General features: G+C 37.1%; 4 protein-coding genes across 14 annotated transcripts in view; 1 reads left to right on the forward strand and 3 right to left on the reverse strand.

Moving 5' to 3' along the window:
- Window positions 1-382: 382 nt before the first annotated feature.
- On the reverse strand, window positions 383-2,163 carry LOC6560085 (general odorant-binding protein 68). The gene is made up of 4 exons (XM_001987151.2): window positions 2,056-2,163; window positions 1,873-1,986; window positions 718-874; window positions 383-594 (listed from the first exon to the last, which is right to left on the reverse strand). Exons 1-4 carry the CDS (start codon window positions 2,161-2,163, stop codon window positions 386-388), a joined length of 588 nt encoding a protein of 195 aa, XP_001987187.1. The 3' UTR covers window positions 383-385.
- Window positions 2,164-4,977: 2,814 nt separating this feature from the next.
- LOC6560086 (nidogen) lies at window positions 4,978-16,693 on the forward strand. Its single transcript, XM_001987152.2, has 10 exons — window positions 4,978-5,459; window positions 8,926-9,405; window positions 10,470-11,840; window positions 12,825-13,244; window positions 13,311-13,720; window positions 13,786-13,943; window positions 15,293-15,547; window positions 15,607-15,781; window positions 15,846-16,130; window positions 16,201-16,693. Exons 1-10 carry the CDS (start codon window positions 5,214-5,216, stop codon window positions 16,472-16,474), a joined length of 4,074 nt encoding a protein of 1,357 aa, XP_001987188.1. The 5' UTR covers window positions 4,978-5,213; the 3' UTR covers window positions 16,475-16,693.
- Window positions 12,747-14,390, reverse strand: LOC116804964. The gene has a single exon (XM_032734169.2). It carries the CDS (start codon window positions 14,265-14,267, stop codon window positions 13,965-13,967), a length of 303 nt encoding a protein of 100 aa, XP_032590060.1. The 5' UTR covers window positions 14,268-14,390; the 3' UTR covers window positions 12,747-13,964.
- A 3,567-nt stretch (window positions 16,694-20,260) lies between the features above and the next one.
- Window positions 20,261-26,663, reverse strand: part of LOC6559773 (potassium channel subfamily T member 2) — a 143,078-nt gene continuing 136,675 nt past the window's right edge. For 5 of the 11 annotated variants that reach the window (XM_032743583.1, XM_043214363.1, XM_032743582.2 and 2 more), the window contains 5 exons: window positions 24,567-24,734; window positions 24,039-24,244; window positions 22,887-23,217; window positions 20,917-21,105; window positions 20,261-20,864 (listed from right to left, as the gene is read on the reverse strand). In XM_032743583.1, coding sequence (XP_032599474.1) covers window positions 20,574-20,864; window positions 20,917-21,105; window positions 22,887-23,217; window positions 24,039-24,244; window positions 24,567-24,734 — 1,185 coding nt within the window. In that variant the 3' untranslated portion in view covers window positions 20,261-20,573. The remainder of the gene's footprint in view (window positions 20,865-20,916; window positions 21,106-22,886; window positions 23,218-24,038; window positions 24,245-24,566; window positions 24,735-26,663) is intronic. The other 6 variants (XM_043214362.1, XM_043214361.1, XM_043214360.1 and 3 more) reach the window with 3 other exon arrangements.

A 26,663-nucleotide genomic window follows, 5' to 3' on the forward strand; every position in this document is an offset into this window, starting at 1 on the left:
TTGTCCAATGTTGGTATTTTTGCTCAAATGATGTTAGAGTATTCCCATGGCATAAAATGTTTAAAAATCAAGTTGCCAATACGAAACCGATTACCGTAAAAAAAATTGCAAAAATAAGGAAATAATTATTTGAATTTTTTACGTTACGCACAAGAATCGGAATCAGAACCAAAATTCGATTCAGTTTGAGATTGAAAATTATCGAAAATTGGCACAGAAAACTCTTAAATCGTAAAAATGTTGAAAATTAATTTAATCAGGGTTATTTAAAAGTTATGGGCTTTTCATTAACCACATTATATAAATAAATAATTAAGAAACTTGCAGTATTTTTGAATATGACATATTTATTTAATATTTGGTTACATATCTTTGCGTTGCAGATCTATGTGTGTTTCAGAAACTGCATGCACTGGCGCAGATAGTCGCGAGTAACGCGACATTGCGCTGTCTTATGGAAGCGCTTGGGCGGACAGTTCAATATCATCTCGTTGGCGACGCACTCCAGCACCAGGCCCGGGTAAGGATGACAGCCGTGTGGAGCCAGGCGCTTGGCCACCGCTTTCACGCCGTTGTGACCCAGTTGGTCCAAAGCTGCACGAAGGGGACAAGTTAGTGGAACGGGAGCAGTGTGAATATCAATACAAGGGGAGAGAGAGAGAGAGAGAGAGAAAGAGAGCGAGATAGAGAGAGAGAGAGACAGATAGAAGTACGCACCGTGTTTGTCACACTTGACGTAGGTCTGGTAGAGCAGCTCCTCATCCTCGGCGTCGGCCAAATCGTGCTCCAGATGAAAGCGAATGCGACGCAAATTGAGAGATTTACGATCAGCGGCCAGAAATTTGGTGCTGTTGTAAGTGCATTCAGCTGTACACTGTAAGAAATGGTAGGGATAAAATGAGATGATTTGATAAAGGTTTAAATAAATTATAGCTGGGATAGGGCTTGTTGAAGCTCAAATATATTTAAGGTGGTTTTCATGATATTTAAAAAAATATATATATAAATTTTGAATGAAATTGACTTTTGTATTGAGTAGCTAAAGTGGTATTATGTATAAATAATAGTTATTTAAGATTCATTTCTTTTGTACTGCGCAAGTGCTCATAAATACATTTTTCTTTTTTGATAAATTTTCATTTTTGTAATCAATTATTTTAAAACCAAAATCATCATCCAGGTCAATTTTATGATCAGACTTTAAAGGCAAAGAGATGTGCTGAGTGAGTGAGAAATACAAGCTGCATCATCTCATTGAGTTGCTTTGTTCTCCATCTAAAATTTGTGTACTTCATTTGCGAACTGCATATTTGAGAACATTTTACAAATTTTCTTATAAGGATAAGGATTTCCTCGTGACTTAATATATGGCATAGTCATCCAATTTGCCTGGCTGAGATACAAAAATGTAAACATTGCAGAAAAGAATTATGATTTTTAAAAATAATATAACAAAAATGATTTAAAAAAATAAAATATATTTATATATATATATATATTATGAACGTAAAAAATGAAATTTGCTTTAATCTTTGTGATGTACGCCTTGCATAAATCTTCAATATATATTATCATTTCTTAAAGGCGTGCTCCAATTAGCAATTTGGAAGTAAAATTATTCCATTTTGAAAATATGCACATATGCACTTGCTATTAATTTGAGCATGTTCTGCATAGTTAATGGAATTATTGTACTCACATTGCCAACAAGACTGGGATTAATTTAGATCACCCAAAAACGGAAATGAAAATGTTTTGGGTAAATTCGGAGCATGTCTGTAGAAATGTTCAAGCGCCTATTTCTAAATAGTTTCAGCGCATTTACCAATTATCTAGTTGCGCAGCACCTTATATTATAGTCGTAATACTCACAAACATATAGATCTGTTCATTCTCCTCGGTGTCATGGTCGAATTTATCTCCCCATTCCAATTGACAGGCGCTAAACTGGGGCGTCTCATCGTGCAGATCACAACAAAAGTCGTGCTATAAAGTTAGGGTTATATGCCATATAAGTCGAATTGTTAAAAAGTACATATAATTCCAAGTGTTCACCATGGTATCAGCTGCACGGAGCTCACAATCCTCATCCAGCTCAGGATTGGCCAGCACCAATTCCAACAGCAGCAATCCATACAAAAGTTGGCACCATTTCAGAAACATTTTGAACGGCGTTTTTCAATTTTTCAGTGAGTTTTATAGGCTGCCCAACGGGCAAAACAACTAATTGGGCGTAACATCTAATGTTTTTAATGGCATTAAATTATTAGGTTGAGTTGCGTTTGTTAATTATTTTGCTGTAATTGTTGCAGCCACATTAGAGACAATTTTTTAAATACACTTTTTTTTATTTATTTAATTTTTTTAAGGTATACATTATACTCGTAGTTTTATATCTTTTCCGGAGCATACCGCTTTTCTGCTCTGATTCCTGGAACTCCCTGAAGATTAATGATGGCAAGACATCCATCCATCCATCACCGATCAAGCGGCACACAGATACATATTTGTATGTAGTATCTTTGTGACAGACGCGCCCCGCTGCCAAATATAGTAAAGGAAAATCACTTTCGAGTTGAAACTGAGAATGGAGACTGAAAAGCGTCTGTTGAAACAAATGCAGCTGAGACAAATGCATGCGGAAACGAAACAAGCAAACCCATTCCCATTCCCATTCACCATTCACCATTACCATTACCATTTCAATTTCCCAGCTGCAACTAATTAACCGAGAAATACATCATAAATAGCCCAAGTAGATGATCATTATGTACAAGACGATGTCCACCAGTCAAGATGGAGACGCAGACGCAGACGCAGACGCTGCGTCGCTAACTCACAACTTCCCAATTGTTTATTTTTACGGATCAGAGTCCGGAACGGGTTGGAGGGAGTTGCTGTCGTGGAGTTGCAACTGCGGCGCTTCATGGTGGCATGTGGCAGTGTGCTCAATCGAGCGGCACGTGCCCGCCTGAAGTTCAGTTCCCCGGAATTGGAACATGCCCCAACACATCAACTGGGCGCATCTCAGCCGTGTGCCTTATTTTGATGTCTTACATTTTTTTGGGGTCGCTTTTATTTCGATTATCAAATAAAAGAAAGAAAAGACACACACACACACACACCTACAATATTGAGTATGTCTATTCTTGGGGTGGAGCACGAGTTATGACCTCAAGTTGGTTAATCATCCATATGTTGGGGTCTTGTGAACATGGATAGTTCCAATAGAAGCGGAAAGCTCTTTTAATAGCTTTCTTTGGTAAAAACAATCATCTGCATTGTCATACAACTAATCTATTAATATTATGTTCAAAGTTCAAAGTATTAAGCTTTATTTGTTTGTTTCTTTTACAATGATATTTGTATTAAGAACATTTTTTGGTATTTTTGAATATATTTGTGCTAAGTAGCTCTATTTTATACAGGTTATTCCATCGAAGCGTATTCAGATTCCGATTCTGGTAATTAAAGTATACAAATTCTGTTAATTATTCCGACATTTTTCCAAGTCCTTTTTATGGTATTCGGTTAAGTATTTCTGCCATGATTTTACCGGTACAGTACCAGTACTTAACTGTCTGCAGAATTCTCTATATCAGAGTAGTATATTATTGACTTTTTTAAATATATAATGAAATTGAGTTGTCAGCAGGTTGACTGAGATCTGTACGCATCTGTTATTTTCGGCGTGCCTAAAATGTCCTTTCTGTCTTTCTTCTTTTTCTATCCTGAACATATATATATGGAATATTAATGTATATATATACACCTTGATCATATATATATATATATTCTTGATCAAGGTCAACAGCGAATATTTCAGACACTATGACAGCTAAAGTTTTTAAATTTGGAATAAGTTCTCGTATTTGTTTTGTTTCTGCTTCGGTCATTCCGGACAAATAATATCAGTTTCGGTATTTGTGTTTAAGAAATTCTTCATTTGGGTTCTGATTCCGATTACAAACTTAATCTGAATTTGAATGCAGTTTCTGATTAATATTCATATAGATATTTGAAAATGTATTTTAAATTAAATAACAATTCCACGTGTTCATTTTCATGTATTTTTCGTGTAGTACATTTTAAAAAATATCTTAAAGGTGAAATGTTTCTTAAATTTTAAAATTAACACCAATTTTCCACTTTTCCATTTTCTATTATCTATTACATTAAAAAAAAATCTGATGAATATTATTTAATATTATTTTACAATATTTTCATTAATACTCATTAAAACTAGTAATAATATATTTATACACAGATGAATATTATATAAATTTTACCTTATGATCACTCTCAATCAACATATGCACTACAAAATATTTGAGTAGTTTTTTCACAGTTTTTTACAACTCATCTCAGTCGGATGTCAAAATGTGTGCAAAAATACTTTCGATCTTAATGCGTGTAGAACATAAATGTTAACAGCGAAAGCGAAGTGTCATAAATAAATATGTTAATCGACAAAGATCTGCTGCCTATTTTGTTCAGCTATTCTCTTACGCTCTGTTTCACTTCCTCTCTGTCTCTCTCCCCCTCTCTCTCACACACACACTCTCTTGCACTATTGCTCTCTGCAGAGAATTTGCATTGGATGCCATTTGGATGCTATTTAGCATGCAGTTAACATTGCAATTGCTTGTTAACAGCGCCTGAAGAAGACTCCAGCACACGCTTGCCACAGTATACGCACACACACACACACGCATTTTTATATATACATATATGTATGTCAAATGTAACGGTTGTTCGAACCGAACCAAAGAGCATCCCACAGAGCAGCGCCCGATTCAGTCAAGAATTTGTTGGCAGCGCGTGCGGTTCGCTTTTGCTCGGTGGAAGAATCGAATCGAATCGAATTGAATTGAATCTAGAGAGACAGGAGTTGTTTCCAAGACACTGTTCCAAAAAGCATATATATACATATATATATAATTAAATTTATATATATATTATAGTTCTAGACTATAGACTATGGTATATCTATAGACTATAGATACTGAGTTGTCCGCCGGTTCGTTATTTATAAATCCGATATTTTTGGAAACAAACTGTGCGTGTGTGCTTGTGTGTGTGTGTGTGTGTGTGAAAATGATGCTTGCAAAATTGTGAAACACGCGTGGAAATAAGAAATTAATCAGAATTTTTATAACAAATTAAAAGAAAACAAAAACAAATAAATCGTAGAATCAAACTTTGCTCTTGCAATGAAAACTTTAATTAGAAAATATGATGCGTTACTGGCGTCACTGCTGCTGCTGCTGACGCTTGGTTCCGGCACCGTCAATGCTCAATATGAGCACTATTTGGACACACTGCGTTCCGATGAGCTCTACGAATATGTCGAGGGCAGCGGCAGCATCCAATACTTGGCCAAGGGCAACAGCGAACAGGCGCTTCTGCAATTGGAGAAGCCCATCAGTTTCTATGGCGAGAAATATGAAAACATCTATGTAAGTCGTGAATCGTAATTCTATATGGTATTGAGTTCTGCGCTGAATGGATGATTTTTGCATTCGACCAGCTGATAAGGCTGAGACGATAACGACAGCAATTGATAATTCGTAAATCACTTGCTGCTTAGTTCAATATTTTCTCGGATCAATATACGTGTTTGTCTGTGGCCAGCGGTATTTATAGCTTGACGGCCAGAAATCAACATTAATTTTCGGCAAAAGATGACAGCCGAAGAATTTCGACACATTAACTGTGTAATGAACGAGCTGATTCTGGTCGCCCAGCGAAAAATCTATCTAAAAGATACATTTTACAGCGAGCGCCAATTTGCATTCAACCCGAATACCAAAAAAATAAAAAAAATAAAATAAATGAAAAAAGAAGGACAACAACAAGAAAGCAGAACACTTGGGGTGGTCCATGGCGATGTTATAGGCACAGTCTCAACAATAAATAGCCGACAAGTCAACCCATTGATGTTCATGTCGCTATGCCGCCTTGGCACGCACCCAATCTTTTAGACGCCTCTTCCGAATTCCCTCACTGGGGGCACTTCAATTTTCTTAAATGATGCGTAACACATTGACAGAGGCGTATTTGATTCTATGCACAGATTGATTTTTGATTAGTAAGACAAAGACAACGAAAACGATCGGTTGTAAATGAAAAACTTAATCTGTATAGCCTGGCTACGCTTAATCAGTTTACATATTTAATCAAACAAAACGATCGATTTAGATTATTATTATTAGTTTACAGAAAAACGATCGGTTTTTAATTGACTTGTTTCAAATAAAAATGTATTCTTTCTTTTTTAATAAGCCTCGACCAAATTTTAAATTTGTATTATACATATAATTGATCGGCCTAGTTTATTATTATTATTAGCTTATATGGCAACGATCGGGTGAAATATGGGCTATTTCATATTTTGTTATTAATCGGCCCAGTTTATTGTTACTATTATTTTCAACAGGAAAGATCGCTTCAAGAATTGGTTGTTTCATATGAAAGTTTTATGTTTTTAGAATTATAAAGTTAGTGAGAATTTAAATTTCACTTTTGAAAGCTAAGCTACATTTTATCAATTTACATATTTAATCAAAAATCAATAGAAATGATCGGCTTAGAATTGTATTCCCATATTATAGAAACAGTTGGTCAAAAATATATTTAATTTCATCTCCACAAGTACATAATTTCAGTCTGTTCTAATTAGTATTTATTTACTGATGACTAATATCAGTTGACACAGAAGAATAAAAAAGTAAAAAATTAAAAATAAAAAATTTAAATTAAAAATAATACAAAATTCATTTCTCCTTAATTTATATTTAAAATGCAAAATATACAATATTACTATTAAATTAAATCAATTTAATATATTTTTAGTTTTTGTCGAGATTAAATTAATAAATATTTCCGCATCATTTTTCTAGGTATTAGTTTAGGGTACTTAATCGTCGGCACCTTCAAATTGGCTATCCGACATTATTTTCAAATTGTTTTTTGTTAAACAGCAAGAAATTATGATCTGCTCTAAGAACAGCGACGAGGCGAAAGTGTCGCCTATTTTTGTTAGTTAATTAACTGAATTTATGTGTCTGACGTCGAAAAATAGCACGCGGCACAAAATGTGTGGCATTAAAATGGACATAGAAATGCATAAATTTCCGAAAATTCCTTTGACCAAAAATAACCAAAGCGTTTCTTTTCCAGCGACAACGCATTATTCAGTTTTATTATTGTTGAATTTTGAACTCATGAAACCCCTTTGGTCTCTATAAATAGATGTGTCAAAATCATGAGAAGTCAGTAAAATGAAATGAAAATTTTGAAATTGAGGTTACAGGGTTAGGTTAATTTGAAATTCATGTTTGCATTGCCTTCAAGAGAGATAAATATATAAAATACCTAGCCAGCAAAGTTGAAGATGGACTACGGATTTATGGATCATAAAGGACAATTAAATAAAACTTGATGGAGGATATTGGTTCATGATAGCTTTCACTTTTCTCTTTGTGTCATTTCTGATATACTGTATAAGATTGAAAATTATGTAGAATTTTAATTTTTCTTCTCTTGTGAGTTGTAGTTATATATAGAAAACTCAATTTTTTTTTCTATAGTATATATGAAAATTAAATATAAATATATGAAAAACTATAATTGAAACCAATGTAAAATTTCCACAAGATCCACGAGACTGCTGACTGTTTACTTTGTGTGAATCTGGAGTATGCCAAATATTTGAACATTTCCACCCTCAGCGGGGGGCTGAAGATGAAGTGCAGCTACCCATGGTGAAAATTGTTTTATGTTACGCCTACCGGCTAGAAACAAAATATACTGGAGCAGTTTTACAAACACCTGTGCTCTAGTTCGAAAATTCCAAATTTGAAATTCCAAATTTGAAATTGAACATTTGTTTATTTAGGCAAAAATTGATGCAGTCTATGTGTTAAAAATAAAAATGCGCAACTCAAAGTTGTGCAAGAGTGAAATGAGAGTTGGAAACTGGAATAGGAAATGCAATTGAAATGAAAGGGGAAGATGCAGGATAAGAGGAAGGTGGCTACACTCAAAAAAGCGGACAACAATTTAAAATTTCACCCGGAAAAATATAAAATTCTTCTGTTTTTAGAAACAATTAAGTAAATATACGAAAAAAAATATTTTTCTCTATTTTGCAGCATTTTTTTATTATTAAGAAATATATTTTCAACAGGGTATGAGAAGTAGAAATGCAAAAACCGTATTTAAAAAATAAAATCCTTTTGAAAGTCAAACAACAAGTGAGCGAAATAATATTAAATGAAATTATTAACTATTTAAAATGTGTGTAGAAGTGATATCTTGAAATACAAATGTTTAACTAAGTAACAAAAACGCATATGCAATATACATTTAAAAACGGTCCAAAATTTAAAAGTCCTTTTAAAATTTTTGGCATAATCTACGCTTCGATTAATATAAGAAAGATCCTGGATTTTAGATAAATAATTTCTTAATAATAAGCTGAGCAGCTCTTGGCTCCGAAAGTATGACGACTTCCTAAATCTCAGTGCGAGTTTTTCTCGGAGTGTATGCAGCTGGATAATGTCGGCGTCACAGATGCGTTTTGCTTTTCTTTAGACTAATTTTAGAGGCGTGCTGTGGCTGCCGACAAGGAAACAAATTAAGAAAGTCATTAGTTTGAGAGGGAGACGGGAAGTGAGAAAGCGACAGGGAGAGAGAGAGAGAAAAAGAGAAAGTGTGAGACAGGGAGGGAGTTCTAATGATCGCTTGTTGTTGTTTAGTTTCCGCTAGGCGCATTGGCCGTTAAGTGTTAAGTGGCCTGTTTGCACTTCACAACCGGTTAATGGCTAATTGATGCACCATATGCACTTCCTTTCCACAAGCAGCCAGCCACTTCAGCTCAAGCATCAGATTCTGACACCCATTTACCATTCTCGATTGTAGATCAACACGAATGGCATTTTGACATTTGATGTGGAGTTCGCCGACTACTTGAATCAGCCCTTTCCCCTCGAGTATCCCTCGATAGCGGCCTTCTACTCCAACGTGGACACCAGCAACAGCGACGATCAGAGCAGCATTTCCCTCTTCCATACCCAAGATCCGGAAACTCTGGACCGGGCAGAGCAGCTGGTGCGTTATGCATACAGCGATTGGCCTGAGTTTCAGGCGTTGCAACTGATCGTTGCCACGTGGCGCAATGTGGGCTACTTTAACTCGAAGACGGACAGACTAAACACTTTCCAGGTGGCTTTGATTGTTGGCGAATCCCAAACATTTGTGCAGTTCATCTATCCCCAAGGTGGCCTCAACTGGCTGCAGGGCGAGGCCGGTGAACTGGGACTGCCCGATATACGCGCCCAGGCGGGCTTCGTTGCCGAGGATGGACGCTATTACAATCTTAATGGATCCGGCTCGGAGAATGTAAGTTGAACTAGCCTAAGTAGAGCAGCAGACTCAATGAGTGTGTGAGTTGAAGTATTTCATAAGCAATTGCATTGATTTTAATTTTTTATATTAATTTAAAATTTAAAAACGCGCAAGAACCCTTCTAAAGTATTTCAAATTTATAAACTTTTAATTTTACAAAGATGAAACTTGCGAAATGATTTTCTAAAGCATTTCATGAGCGAGTGCATAAATATTGTTGTTTTATATTCATGTAAAATTGTAAGTGATTTTCTAAAATTTTTAAAATATAAAATATAAATATAAAATTTTTATAAGCATTTCATTTAAAAAATAAAAAGTCTGAAAATACGAGTTAAGTATAACGGAACGATTATAGAAAGCATTTCAAGGACAATTGCGTTATATTCATTAGAGGTCAGTTGTGGTCAAAGGTTCAGGTTTAATTGCTTGGTTTATTATGTCACTTAGGCCACCAGATAGACATATATATTTAATAAAAATAAATAATAATAAAATAATGAATAGCAATCATTATAAATTTTAAACAACAATTAATTGGAGTAAGTAATGGAGGATTGTCTTTCCCTTATTGTTCTCAATTGCAATTTTGTTTGCCATAAAATAACAGCAATCTGCTGCCCATCTATAAATTCAACATTTTACATTCACTTTGTATTTTGATATTTTTGTGTTTTTCCTGGAATTTAGATTAGCTTAATTTTGTGTAATTATGTGAATACAATTGTTCGTCAACCTTAATTTCTTTCTTAATCAAAGCAATATATTTAAATTTTTGATTATTTCTTAAATTTTGCTCTTGAGTCAACTGCAATATATAAATATATTTGATAACAATATTTACACAGAACATATTTAATAAAACCCAATCCAATTTTATTTTGTATTGTTTATTTATTATTTATTATAAATTAAATGATATGAACCTAAAAGCAAATAAATAAATTCAAATAAAATAAAGGAGATAATAAGTTACCTCAACTTGTTATTTAAATAAGCTTCAAAGTGAAATTGATGTAATTAATGAACAAGAATGAATACTTTAATTTTATGTACAGGTTCGATTCCTCAGCGAGAGCACCAACTTGGGTGTACCCGGCGTCTGGCTCTACCAGGTGGCACCGCTGCAACCCGCCGAGAATGTGCTGGCACCCAACAACCGAGAGACACACACCGAATCGCCAGCACTTGCTCAGAGCTGCAATGGGAATGGACACCAGTGCGATAGCCACGCCCAGTGCTTCGACAAATCCGAGGGCTACTGTTGCGTCTGTGAGCCGGGCTTCTATGGCAACGGTCGCTCCTGCCTGGCAAATGATCTGCCCATACGTGTCACGGGCACACTGACCGGCCAGCTAAACGGCCAGCCTGTGGACGAGGAGGTCAAGTTGCAGTCGTATGTGGTGACCACGGATGCACGCAGCTACACAACCATCAATCCGGTGAGCTGGGAGCAGGCAGCTCAGCTGCGACTGGTGCTCCCGCTGCTGACCACCGTTGGATGGCTGTTCGCCAAGCCGATCAATGGAACAGCTAATGGCTATCAGCTGACTGGTGGCAATTACGAGCACATCTCGCGCATAGAATACGAGACGGGGGAGCGACTGCTGGTCAATCAGACCTTCGAGGGCCTCAACTACTGGGATCAGCTGAGCGTCAAGATTGAAATATCCGGCTCGGTGCCCCGCGTTTCGGCTGTTGCCAAGCTGCATCTGCCGGATTACACGGATGAGTATCGCTTTGTGCGTCCCGGAGAGCTGCAGTCACAGCAATCTCACCGACTGGAGCTGGTCGAGGAGCAGAGCGTGATTGGCTTTAAGGTGGATCAGCGCATCATCTACCAGAGCTGCCTGCGCGACGACGATGCCGATCCCACCGATAGCCGAGTGCTCCAGAAGGTCACCAAAATAGTCCTCGATTATGCTCAGCGCGACAATGCGCTGAGGACAAGCATCGTGAGCAAGATTGGCGTCAATGCCGAGTCGAATGTCTGCACAGATGGCAGTGTCCAGTGTGGCGAGAATGCGGTTTGTATCCTCTACGAGGACACCTATCGCTGCGACTGCCAACACGGCTATGCCGCCCAGCTGGACGAGAACGGCGCCGAGCTCTGCATCGATGTGGATGAGTGCGCCGAGGGCAGCCATGTCTGTGATGATAATGCCGTGTGCTCCAATAACGAGGGTGGCTTCAGCTGCATCTGCCTCGAGGGCTATGGCGGCAATGGCTATCGCTGTCTGCGCGACGATTCTGCTGATAATATTCAATACTCCACACCGGCTGAGCCAACGGACGACAACTCCTATCACAACGAAGGTGAGGAGCAGACGGAGCCGACAGAACCATGGCGACACAGTGAAGAGATGCCCGGCGAGAATTATGACAATCCTCAATCCTCAGGCAATGGACAACAATCTGATGAGTGCTACGTAAGTAATGCGATTCCATTCCAATTAAGCTAGATTATAACTGTCCTTATTGTTCAGAAATTATTTTTCTAACACTAAAGGTTGTGTTTCTCTGAAAGTGTTTTTCTTTTCCCAATGCCAGGGTTGATTTTTGGTAAATATTATAACAATTATGTCCAATTTAAGTCGATCATTGCCATTGTCCAGTTTAAATCGATTAAGTCGATCATTGCAAGTCGATAAAATCACATATCTCCAACAATCTTGAACCTCTAGTCACCAATGGGTTGGTAGATGTTTGGCGATGTCCTTTAAAATTTGGCACTGGCCACGAATATCTTTGCCATCATGTCTGCCATAATTTTCAAGATAGAGCCAGTCTTGGAACATAGATTGCTGTATCGACATCCTCGGACCGCGTTGAATCCGGTCCCAAGAACGGCAATAGCCTAGAGCAAAATAACTTTCTACAAACATTGGTAACAAAAATTTCTTGGCTACGCCAGCCCATTTCTTTCTCACCTATTATCAGCTGGTATTAAAATAAAAAAATGGTCTTTTAAATTTAAAAAATATTGTCTTACTTTATTTAGAAATTCGTTATATAAACTAAAACAGTTTCTTACTTTTCAAACTAAAGTTTTTCAAATATTATTTACATTTTTAAACTATTTAAAGTAACAAAAAAGCTGATGTAAGAAATTTGTGTATGCATTTAAAAATAGCTTGGATTTTTTTCCTTGCATTAACAACGTAAAATAATTAATTTTTAGAAATATTCCATAAAGCCAAGATGAGCTTGGCGGTTTTCTAAATTTCAAGGCGATAATTCAATTGCACTTTTTAAGTAGCAATTTGTAGAAATCAAATCTATAAAAAAATTGTACATATAGAAATAGAATCAATTATAAATAGATGTAATTGATATTTATTCGCATACTGATTTATTCATATATAGATCATCTAATTTATTATATCATTTATCTTTTGATGTTTTGCTTGCAGCTTTGCTCACCGGATGCAGACTGCTATGAGGGACGTTGCAGGTGCCGCGAGGGTTTCAATGGCGATGGCATCAACTGTACGCGGATCTGTGGTCGCGATCTGGTGTGGGAGCAAGGACGCTGTCTGCCCATCCTGTTCGGCGAACAGGAAGTGGAGTCCAGCTGCAATATCCTTGGAGACTGCACCTGTCCCTGGGGCTACGAGCTGAGCGAGGACAATCGCATCTGTCGGAATCACGGCGGCGGCTACGATGGGGAAAGGAGTGAAGAGCTGATACCCTGCGATGTGGATGCCAACTGTCATATCAATGCCATCTGTGCCTGGAACGAGCACGAGCTGCGACACACTTGCATCTGCAATCAGGACTACAGCGGCGATGGCTACACCTGTAATCCCATTGGGGAGGCCTCCTGTGCCATTGTGAGGGCAAATGCCAGACCAACACATCCCGAGTAACCACTAATCATTGCCATTTGTCCATTTCAGAGACCAGGCATCTGTGATCCCCATGCCACCTGCAGCTACAACGAGCAGCTGGGCAGCTCGGAGTGCGTCTGCGAGAGGGGCTACACAGGAAATGGCCATCACTGCCAGCTGGCACCCGAATGCGAGCAGGACAAGCATTGTGGGGAGAGTGCCTATTGCGATGGAGGCGTCTGTCTGTGCAACGAGGGCTACCAGCGGGATGTCAGCGACATTTGTGTTCCAGCTGGTCAATGTGGCTCCGTTTTCTGTGGATCGAATGCCCTCTGCAAGCTGGATGTGGGTCTGGGAGTACAGTACTGCGATTGCATCGATGGTTATCAGGGTGATGCTCAAACCGGTTGCACCAGCATTCCCATACCCTGTAATTTGCGCAACAATTGCGGCATACACGCCACCTGTGAGCCCACAGAGTAAGTATGCCATTTTGTTGAGTATTGCACACCTGTATTTCCTTCTCCTCCCCTTGCTCATCCAGAGATCCTGCGAATTATATGTGCCAATGCATTGCTGGTTATCGTGGCGATGGTTATGTGTGCGTCGAGGATCAGAACTGCCTTAATAATCCAACAATGTGCGACATGAATGCCAAATGCCACTCGACAAACTTGGGTCTAGTCTGCTCCTGCAATCCAGGTGAGTGCCACGCCTTCTTTCCTATTTGGTTTTGGTCGGCGGCACCACATCCTCGGGGCACGGTGTGCACGAGTTGATGAAACAGAAGCTGAATATTGCCAGGGCCAGCAGCACATTTAGATAACCGTTGTTACGATCCCAGGTCAGCGGATGCATAAAGAACTCACGCATGGACTGCAGCATTGTCGTCTTTCTGCTGTACTGATCCACCCTTTGAATATAGCGACACTGCTGGTCCTTAATCATCGGCACGACCGGTTGACTGGTCACCCGCAGGATGCCCATTCGTGACACTTTCATTAGTAAACTTTGCACTGGACGCATTGTGTTTTTGAATTTATTTTCCGAATTGAATGTATCTTTATACCGAAATATCACCACAAATTTTTTGTTGAAATGAAATTACGTAGAAGTACTATAGAGATGTGGGAACTGTAGAGTAAGAAAGTGCCTACTGTATAATATTCAAAAACGTTTTCAATGCTAAGCACCTAAAAATTGTGATACAGTTCAATACATTTTTCAATCACTTCTTTAATACTCATTATCCAAAAGTAACTACATTTAATTACAGTATTCATTGTAATTGAGTAGCGCTTTCAATTGTTTTATTTCTTTAGATACTTAGGTATTTATTGGGCTTTCGTTATTCATTATTCACTTGAGATTTCATTAGTCTTCTGGCTTAGTACTTTGACTACAAAAATTGTACGCAAAACTCAATAAAATAAATAATTTGAGTTGTCAGAAAACTCGTACTTTAATTTCATGATGGATTCACTATAATTATATATATATATAAACTCCTTACCACTTGAATTTGATACTCTATAAATATTTTTGTTCTATTACCCACTACTCTCAAACCAATTAAGAGAGTTAATTTTTGTTTCTTAATCAATTGCTAAAATTTCAACGTAAGGAGTATTTAATGGTAAGCCTTTAAATATTGACAAAGAATTATAAGCCATAATGCAGCAAATTGATGGTCTTAAGGAAACGAAAATTTTAGAAAACTCAGATTCTTTTTTAACGAGAAAATTACTTGAATAAAAATATGCAGCAATATGCTTTAAGATTTCAAGTATTTTGTTTGGGAAGCGTATAAATATTTTCAAATAATTTAGTGTAATCGCGCCTCAAGGGTTATGTAAGATCGGATATATATACACATATATATATTTATATGAGTAATTGTAAATATGTAGACCTGTTACAAGATAACGAGATAAAGTTTAATTGAAATATATTTAACTCACAATCACTGCATTATATACAGTTGCTCATTCACTGCCCCTCAATTGAATATATTTGTAGATTATAGAAAATTATATTATGATATCCAACAGGTTTCTATGGCAATGGCTCCGTTTGCCACGAGCGTCAGCAACACGATTCGGACTTCCTGCTTGTTAGCTACGGAGTAGGAATAGCACGTGTTCCTCTGAATGGACGCGATATAAATCCGATAATGGTGGCTTCGATGGCGATTGGCTTGGACAAGGACTGTGTGGAGGGCCGCGTCTACTGGGGCGATATTTCCCTCAAGATGATCATTAGCGCCAAGTACGATGGCTCTGATAAGCGCGACTTTATCACCACAGGTAAGAGGACGAATGATGATTGAGATGATCGAAGCTCCCATTTCGAATCGTATTTGCAGACATTGAGTCACCCGAGGGTATTGCGATTGATGTCATATCGCGTCGCCTCTACTGGACGGACTCGGTGAAGGACACCATTGAGGTGGCCAGCTTGGATGATCCCACACTGCGCGCCGTCCTTATCAACAAGCACCTGGTCAATCCACGCGGCATTGCTGTGGATCCCCACAGACAGTGAGTGTCTGTAAAATTGAATCCAAGCAACAAAAAAAAAACTCAACTTTCTTTTTGATTTTAGAAAACTGTACTGGTCCGACTGGGATCGCTCGTCTCCGAAGATTGAGTATTCCGATTTGGATGGCACTGATCGCCAGTTGTTGCTGGGCTCAGATGCTGTTAAGCTGCCCAATTCGCTGGTGGTGCTGGAGAGCACTGGTGAGCTGTGCTTTGCGGATGCTGGCGCCAAGAAGGTGGAGTGCATTGATGCACAGAGTCTCCAGATGCGCACCGTATTCCACGAGCCATCCTATCCATTCGGCCTGACATTTATACACAATCAGTTCTACTGGACCGACTGGACAACGTAGGTTTCCCCTTGCTTAACCTTCCTATAGTCTCATTTGATGTTAACCAACCTCAACCAACCCATACAGCAAGAAGGTTGAGAGCGTGGACAGCGCCGGAGTACGCCAGAAGCCCATCCAGACAATGTTCTATGGCAGCCACAAGATGTACGCGATGACAGCCGTGGAGCAGAACTGCCCCCAGGCCCCGAGTCAGTGCCAGAGCAACAATGGTGGCTGCACCGATTCCCGTATCTGTTTGGTCAATCGCAAGGCGCCCTCCGGCAAGAGCTGCAAGTGCACCAGCGCCTCCACCACCTGCGCGGTGGCATCGCCCTACACCTTTGCCACACCACGGAAGTAGATTCCTTGTCTGAGGGAGTACATTTAAATTAATTGCAATGAAATAATAATGAAGTGAAATTATTTTTGTATACGCATAACAGATATAACTAAGAACACAGAGAAACCAAGAAAACCAAACCAAAAATTAATTCATAAACATAAACATAAACTAATGTGTGTGCCATCTTTTGTAAAGCTACTCAATCTAATAAATACATACATACTATAAATACATACACACACAAAAGACTAGCATCATTTTCGATACTATTCCAATGCTTTTTTGCCGCTGAACCGAATAGGTTGAACAAGTTGTCTTTGCATTTGGGGTTTATATCTCAGCTTCTACTTCTATTTATACCTGATGTAAATACAAAGAAGAGAACACCTCTCAAAGATATCCCTATCCGTCTCTGGATGGACTTGGCGGATAGAACTATAACGATTTATGAATCGAGGAATGTGCTTTAAGTCGCCATCGCACTTTCACAGGTGGAATATTGGTTTGGGTCACCCTTTTATATTATGAAATTTGTTTCATTAAATATAAATACGAATGTCTACAAAAATATACTTCAAAGAGCGTTTCCACGAAAATCGTTTGTTATTTTAAATACTAGCACGACAAAGCCCTTTTAATGAATTAGCGACCAAATTGTGCAATTACTTGAGTAGACACCATACTCCCCGGACTTTAATATTATTGAAAAGGTTGTCCCGTAAAGGGTAGACAACTTGAAGATTATAAAGCCCTAATCGATTTTTAAAGGGTCTTTAAGAAATAGAAGGAGCACCAAATATTAATTTCAAGCTATTTAGAATATTTTTGAATCATAAAGGAATGCATATATTTGTGCAACATTTTTGTGTATGTTTCAATGACAACATGCTTAAAGGTTAATAGTTATGGTAGCTGTTTAGTTAAACAATCACACTTTTAATTTTATATGATAAGTGAATATTAGGACATTTCTGAGAGTCTTGAGCGGACAATTCGGATCACTATGTCATGGAATTGATTGCTACAAATGACAAATATTTATTAATTATAGTAACCATGGGAACATATAACATATATGGGAATAAATTTAAATTTTTAGAGGTTCTTAAAGATTTTGAAAGATGCCCAAAAAAAAGTCTTAGCTTTTCTTATTGAGTTTGATAAATTTGAAGACGCAGTTAACTAAAAGCTTCAAAAATAGATAACTATTTCGTATGTGAAAGTTAAAAATAAAATGCAACCAAATTAAAAGATTTAATGGAATTTAAAAATATAAAATTTAAGGATATTAAAGCTGCTGAGTGATTTCAGTTTTCATCAACTATTTACTTTGAATTTATTGTGAGTTTCTTGTCATGTTGTCAAGTGCCTTAAAGAGCACAGTTAAATATTACAGCAAGTTTTATAATCTAACCTTTAATATGTTCTGAATATCATCATTACATAATTAAATATATTAAGTACATTTGCTTTTTGTTAGTTTGTTTTTTTTTCTAGCTTTTGTTGTTCTTTTGTTTTCTCTTAATTTTTTGTTGGTTTGTATGGTTCTTTGATAACTAATTGTAGGCATTGCCAATTTGCTTTTTGTACATTGAGACATTTACTAGTCGCTAGTTTAGTGGCTGCTAAGTATTACCTAGTGCTAAGTCTATAGATACTAAATGTATGTTTAGGTGTGCTAAGCTTTGGCTTATCTAAGCGCGTTTGTCGCGTAGGTTCTTGAGACACTGGAATGCATATCATGTTTTTTTGGGTTCATTCTCAAAATGAACCGAGTAAAATTCCCTTAGTATAAAACTGTCTGTGCTATCGGTATAACTATGTATTTACCTTAAGGATCTTCAATATATATTTGCTTATACATATGTATATGTGTGTGTGTGTGTGTGCTCATAGTAGGTACATTGTATGCTTTAGCTATATAAATTTCCTTGTTACTGGGACGTGTCTGGGTACTTAGAGGTGCCAACTGATTAAATTCAGTTTGGTTAACTATATTTGGTATGCATTTCTGTGTATATACAACTATTGAGTATTACTTTGAATAAAGTGTAGCTCATTGAATTTGGTACAGTTTTTTTTTTGTTTTTTTGGTTTTGCTATTTTAGCTGTAGGCTTGGGCTTTGAGCACGATCTCCAAAATCGAACTAGGTGCTTATCGACTAAATAAATATTTGTACATATTTAATCGTAAACTAGTTTCTGTTGTTTTGCGTTTTAATTTTTAATTTAAGTTCTAATAGTTGGAACTTACAACTATTACATATTTATATATACAGCAAACTACATAGCATAGTTAATTTATTTGTTATTTTTATATTTTTGTTGTTGTTTGTAAAGCATTAGAGCATACCAAAGCCTTTTCTTTCGAATTTTTAATGTTCTGAAAACCGTATTTTAATTTTGAGTTTGCAAAAGATTTAAACGAAACTTGCAGTTGTGTTTGGTACAAAACATTGATAGCACCTTTCTTAATTTTATCTATTATACGAGTATGTGGTAAATTATTCAAGTGATAACTGTGCAACATATGAAACCTAAGGAAGTAGCTGTGAAGAACTGTCTGTGAATATTGCAGCAGGAATAATTTGACTACATTAAGTGCTTATATTTATCGTATTTACATCAATTACTTGGTTTTATTTTTCAAAGCAGTTTAATTACTTTGTTCGATGCCCCCTAATTTGGTTTTGTTTGAGCCTCATGGTTTGGGGCTGCTAATTATCATTAGAGAGAGAGAGAGAGATATGCTAGAAATAAATCGATTTGTTTTGGCTTATATCTATTGAATGTATTAGCAACTAACACATATTCGCACGATATATTTACAGCTAGCTAATGTGATTAAAACCTCATTCATGCCAATAGTTTAACTACTTTGTTTGTTCCCAAAAACACATTTTGCCTCATTTGAATAAAGCATACCGAAATTTTGAATATAATTGATTGCTACTCATATACTTAGGCTAAGCTATAAGCAAAATGATAATCACTTCTCCTTCTCACTTCTCACTGCTCACTTCTCACTTCTCACTGCTCACTTCTCTTCGTTCAAGTGGCCAAAACTACGCAAGTTGAAGTGGGTCAGGGAAATACTAGAATTAATGCATTTGTTCAGACACACACAACACAGACACTGACTGATAGGCTGCTCTCGGGTGGGTTGGGTTGGGTTAGGTTGGCTTTCTTAGTACATACAACTTACAGATGATGGCGTGATTCGATTAACTCGTGACCCGTGAGGTCGAATATGTCATGGTAAAAATAATAATGATACAACTAATAATATTAATATTAATGTATTATATAATAATAAAATTGTCATCGTATGAACATTCTATGAATGGGGATATGAATATGATATATGTTATGATATATGAATATGAAAATATTGAAAATTAGCATTTCATGAGGCACCTCTTATGAGGCAAACTTATGTTTCTATTTATGCATTATGTTGCATAGGTAAATAGAAAACAATTTTGAATAAATTTGTAGATTTTATTGAATTAATGCCACAGTTGGTTCATACCAAATAAGAAAGCTGTGGCTTTAAAATTGCGTTTACGATTGCTATCGGAAATCGATTATAATCTATGTGCGGTAAGCAAAGAAAGTTGTCGATAATTAATTTGATTTACATATTGGAAAAATAATAATCTAAATATAAAGTCTTTTTACTTAGTCATACGGATGGATGTCGAACCGATTCTAATAATAATAATAATAGCAATAAGAAAATGAAATAATGATAATAAGAATAATAATAATATTATTATTATTGATATTAAAAATAATATTGAGAATAATAATAATCTTTAAGGTAAAGAAAAATGTCGTATGGATTTTACAGATAATTTTATTATCTGCATTCGGCAAGGGTTTCCCATTTTTGACTATATCTTATCATGCCTCGAAATATCACGAAAATACAGCCGACATCTCTTGCTCATATATAAATGGATTTGGGTTTGGGCTAGCAGCTAAACTTAATAATAGGAGTCAGCATTTGTTGGCTCTAGAATTTATCTCGACGCCTGTGTGTGCTGGCCGTATTCTATATCCATTTGTTCTTCGACATCGATGAGCGGAATCGGCGACCCCACATCAGGTTGTATCATACAATCGTGCCCTGCAGATGCTGCGGCGACGGCACCTGCGACGACTGCGGCAGCGAGTCCTGCGCCTGCAGTGAAGCGCCCGATGAGGTGCTCGGTCCTGGTCCCAGATCAGCGGTGTTTATCGCCAGCGATGAGCCGGCGCCCAGCATGCCGGCTCCACTGCTGCCGCCGCCGCCGCCGAGAGCTGAGGGATTAATGCCACCACCGCCGCCGCCTCCCAAAATGCAGGGCACACCCAACAAGGGCGTCGGCTCCTCCGGCGGCGTCACCTGCAACGAAATCTGATTCTGTGCGAGAATTTGTGAGAATGGTGATCTAAGTGATCTATCAACTATTTACCTCCATGCCAATGCTGCCGTTGAGCGATATCTTGATGGGATTGCTGTGATTCGTTGCCTGCATGAGCGTTGTGAAGTGACTGATGCCAATCTCCTCCAGCGACGACTTGCGCCGCCCGTGGCTCACGCCCACGCTGGGCAATCCTTGGCGCAGCGATGAGGAGCGACGCAGCAGTATATCGCTATCGATCTGCAAACAGAAGAACACGAAAATTTCCAACCAATATTGGTGGACATTAGCGGAAATGTGGTTGGGCAAACTGAATGGAGCAAAATCTTGGCCCCACCAATTAATACACATAATACATGAATTACACAAAACATATTGGCTAAGATTATTTTTTGGCCTAGGGGCAAACACGCACATATCGAACACATTGAACTCAAGTCCATGGTGCACTCTTGATTATATTTGATTGTTTTATTAATTTATTTATTTTTGTCTTTATTTTTTGCTTGGGTGCAACCAAAACGAGTAACGGAAACGGAAACGTGATGTGGATTTATCCGCTTCGTGCGTGCGTTATGGTTATGAATGTTTGCTGAACTGGTCGGTTGTTGTTGTTGTTGTTGTTGTTGATAGTTGTTGTTTTTGCTGATAACATTGTTGTTGTTGCTGTCTGGTCTGGTTGTTGTTGTTGCTGTTGTAGCGGCTGTTGAGTGCTGCGGCTTTGATACGCGTCAATTTTGTGAAATGGATTTGCGAGTCTTTCGAAAACGAAATGCAACCAAATTTTGATGTTCGAAATGCTTGTGTGAGATTGTGCATGTACTATGTATAAATATGTATGTATATACAATATATATGTATATATGCACATAAATATATGTGTGTGTTTGTGTGTGAGCATTGTTGCATTTTACAGTATTTTGTTCTTCATACAACAGCTGCTGGCAACTATTTGGCCCAAGTCTAAGTGTTGTGTTAGCCAATTGGTAATAGAGACAGTACAGGAAACTTAACTTCGGTGCACCGAAGTCAATTATACCCTTGCAGAACTAGTGAAAGCCATACATATATATATATACGTATGTATTTGAATTTATTTTACTTAAGTCATTGCTAAAATTGCACCAGCAATTCAATTTTTAAAAATTTATTTTTTGTTTTTTTCGATATTATTCATAAATACTGTACTCATTTTAGATTAATATACAATATTTAACTTAATTTTTTGAGTTTATCCATTGCTAAAAGAACTCCTTATTTATTTTTTTAACCAATACAAATATAAATATATAAATAACTGCCTTTTCCATTTATCTGCATGTAAATAATATTTAATTTAAAATGCAATTGTTTTTTTTAACCAACTTTAAATAATTTTTCTAAAACATGTAGTAAATTAGTAAAATTATATTTTTTCTTTTAAGTTTAAATTGTAAATTGACTTGATGTTTAATTTTAATATGTGCTTGAATGAAAAGATTTGTGTTTAACATGCTCAAAACTCAATAATCCTTTATTTTTGAAATTTTTCCCAATTCCAATTACCCCAATTCCACTTGGCACTTTAATTTTAAAACATATTCAGGTATTCCTTGTTAAAAACTAACTCAATGGTAAATCTTTCTTAAATGAATCCCAGTCCCAAATTGGAACTTTATCATCAATAAAATATATTTATCTTTGTTGCTTTCATAAACAGTTTCCGCAAGAGTATGGAAAACAAAATTGGATGAATTTGTATTCATGCTATTTGCTGTGTATTGCATTAGCTACAGAGTTGCATGTGCCATGCTAAACGTTTCTGATAACGCTGGCAACTCTGGTGCTTGCTGACAAATGCACAGAAAACGGCATTGATTTGGTACAATTGTGAACACAAATGGGGGTTTGTGGGGTGTTGATAAACGTGAACGCAAATACGAAAACAGTAACAGAACTTGTGTGATTGGGTGATTGAGTAAGTGAGTTAGAGACAGAGATAGAGGGGGAGGGGGGGAGGGAGATAGAGAATAATAGCCAACCCGCAATGAGTTACTCCTGCCGCGCTGTGAGCCAACCACCGTCGGACTGTCGGGTAGAGAAAGAGAATTCGATTTAATTTGCTGTATCGGGGGCGTACAGCGCTGCGAGGATCCATACCCGGCCAATGTCTGAACGCTCTGCATTTGCATTGGGTTCAAACCGGCGATGCCGGAGCCTCGACGCGAACCAGCTCCGACGGCGGTGTTGGGCATACTGGGCATTTGTGCGCCCATGTTGATATTCGAACAGAACGAAATGTTCGACTTGCGACGCGAATTGTGGCGCTCGAATGTCTTTTGCGCCGAAAACGGTGAGGGTCGCACCAAATAGCTGTGAACGATACAGAAACCAAAACGAAACATGACTTTAAACTGTCTTTTTTCTGTTTATTCAAATGGCTCTAATGGTTACATTTGGAAATTTTCATCTCTCAAATCAAACTGTTCAAATGTTCCATCCCTGTTGCAATTTTATTAAACTTTAAATTGAGCGCTTTTCAATGATGTTCACTACAAAATATACTCCCTCAAAATACATTTAAATATACTATGCTTAGAATACATTATTTAAGCATTTCACTAGCTGAAATTCTTCTAGATCAATAAAGAACCTCTTTTAAAAAGTGCAAAGTAACCTGTCCAATCAGAATCGGAACTGGATGATAGAAAATTTAATACTAATCCAATTCTAAATTTCCTTAAAGTTGAAATACCGGAATTGATATTGTTTGTCCCGAATAGATCGTAGCGAAACATCAAAATATTCAAGGTGGTATTTGAGAACTTAGATTCCAATTTTGAAGATTCCGATCTTACAAAGCTTTTAGGTTTAGAATGTAATCTTAAGATTGTATTATCAATACCTTTTGATCATTCTATTTTTGATGAAATAAAGTGTCTTATTCTTGATCGATATCGTGAGTCGAATCATCCTGTTTCTATATTTCTATGCTTTGACATATTGCTTTCAAAACATCTCGATCAATCTGAGTAGTTGAGTTACTCATCAATTTCATATCATATCTTAAATGTCATTTTGAAACATACTTTTTAACTAGTTAATTAAATCTAGAATTCTTGAAAACGCCTTAATCAGAACACAAAATCAGCAAATTTAAAACCATTAATAATGGGTAATAGGAAGCAACTTACATTAGATCGCCCTCCTCCAACTTAAGATCACAGCTTGGATTGATTATCACATAGGATAAGTGATTACGCTTCTCGCTGACATCGTCATAGTCAATGGTCGGTAGATTCAGTGACTCCATGCGACTTCGCACCAGATTGGCAATTTCGGCTCTTTCGATTTGCTGGGCATGATTATCGCGTGCCTCATCAGCCAGATTAATCGAGTACTGCAAAAGATGATAGTAAATGAGGAGGGTAAACATTTAATTAGCTACCTTTAATAATGTCTGCGTTATTTACATTGGAATGTATATAAATATGGGTATTTGTGTGTGTGTGTGTGTGTGTGTGCGTGTGCAGCTAATGAAACAATCTCATGGATGTACTTAGTTTCTGGCATCCAAATCCAACAGCATGCGTCAAAGCGTTCAAGAACCACAAAACGCAAAATCTCACCTACCTCGACGGGGGGATGGGGGGGGATTGAAGGCCTGCTATTAAATTGCCGTGTGCTCTGGTTTTTCAATTATTTTTGTATGATGTACTTACGGATGATCCCTTTCGCTCCGAACAGCCACCTAGGCAGTTGACCGACTTCTGGCGCGGACGGTAACTGGACGAGGCGCCACCACCTGACGAGGGGGGACGATATGTGACGCCTCGCAGCATTTCGGAGCTATCCTTGGTGGAGTCGGGAGTGGCGGTCTCCTCATCGTACTGTGCGTAATTTCGGTCGTATGGTCAGATGGATTGTATGCAAATTTCAATGAATTTCAGTTAAACACAAAATGATTTACATTTTTAATTGTTTTTTAATTGAAATGGCAGATTGTTCAGCATTGTGCAAGAATCATGGAGTATTCGTTGTTGTTGTTTCGGGCTTTATGCTCATTTAATGTTAACGATTTTATCATGTATCATATATATATATATATATATATATATGGATGTATTTGTATATTTGTGTGTGTGGCCGAAACAAGGTAACATTTAATGTATTGTATATCATGCCATATAAAAAGCTTATAACTAAAAGCCAAAACATGTCCAGTTTTTATTTAACGTGTATTTAGCTTACATCATAAATTAAGTAAAATCAATCAAGAGCAATTAAAATGAAAACTAGCAACAAAATTTAAATTATATTTGATCTGGTGCTGGCCAAGCGCATTTTAGCATGTCTTTCTTTCAACACATCTATTTAAAATACTCAACAAGGCAACTTTATATTATAAACAAGTGTCGGCTTAAGCACAACTTTTGTAATTTGCATCGATTTTTTCATCAAACAAATCATTTTAATTAGCATTTCAACAGCGAGGCTTGCAGGGAACTGCAAATGAAAACGTGATTTATTGAAAGGAACTAGCAATCAACATTTCAGATGAAAAGCAGCTGTACAAAGTTCAATGGCGAATAGGCTTGTGTTTCTTTTAAGAGAAAACCATTAAGAGATTAGACCTACGATTCCACATGCAAATAGAGTTTGGTCAAAGGCCTCGATTGGGTACATCAATTTATTTGCAGGAAAACATTTTGCCGAATGTCATTTGATGAAGGTAATAACAAAATTTGCAATGAAGTTGTGCAAATGCAGGCAGAAGGAAGCATCTCCAATCTCATAAGTTATATAAATATATCAGGATCTACAGCTGAATCAGTATCATCATATCTTACATTCTTGAATGTGCACAGTTTGTTTGTGTATTTTCCCATAAGGAACAACATTTGTAAAGTATGTTGCGAATGTTATAAATGATAATTCATCGAAAGTTTTGGCAATATCAATGCCACAATCAACTGATATTTCAAGAAAGTAAAGCGCCTCTTTTAAAATACAAATATTTTCAATTACAATACCTTTCAATATAACTTGACATAATATATCTGTGATAAAAATATTCTGCGTGTCTTAAAGTCAAGCTCTCTGGATTGAAGCTATCTTAGTTGTACTTTATTTTTGCAGTTTTTGCTTATGTTTGTTTCTTATAGAATTATCGGCAAATATGTATAATCTTGCAGATGATATTATATGATACCTCCGTTCTTAATTAGAATCAATAGCAAAGTGTATAAGGCACAATTTTAACAAGTGGCGTTTCGGTGTGGAACCGTAGCTTGTGATATATATATATACTCTATATTATTAAAGATTGGATAGATTAACACAACACAGCAGAAAACAAGCAAATAAGTTGTGGGGCTAAGGGAAAACGGGGTTGCGGGGTTGCGGGTGTTGGGTGTTGTCTGTGGTGTGTCTTAACAATGCCTATATTAATAATGTTGTTTGTGTCCAGCTATTGTCCTGTGGTGCAGGTCGCACAACAGACGCATGCAATTAGCCAACTAAAAGGCCTGCATGCAAATGTAAAAAAAAAAGAAAAACGAAAGCAAAAATAAATAACAACAACAGCAAGAAGATGAACAGAGTCATGCAAGCAAAATCCTAACAAATTGAACTATATCTACACACACACACACACACACACACGCGACCACACACACACACGGCAAGCAAATGTGGTTGTTGGCCATAGGAATGCGACAGGCAGAGTTATAGGAGAATTGTAATATTTTGATTTGGTGTTTTTGATTAGTATTTAATTACTATATTTTTTTGTATTTTTGTTTTTGTTGTAGTTCCTT

The sequence above is a fragment of the Drosophila grimshawi genome, unplaced genomic scaffold (assembly GCF_018153295.1).
Source record: "Drosophila grimshawi isolate 15287-2541.00 unplaced genomic scaffold, ASM1815329v1 contig_1369, whole genome shotgun sequence".
NCBI classification, from domain to species: domain Eukaryota; kingdom Metazoa; phylum Arthropoda; class Insecta; order Diptera; family Drosophilidae; genus Drosophila; species Drosophila grimshawi.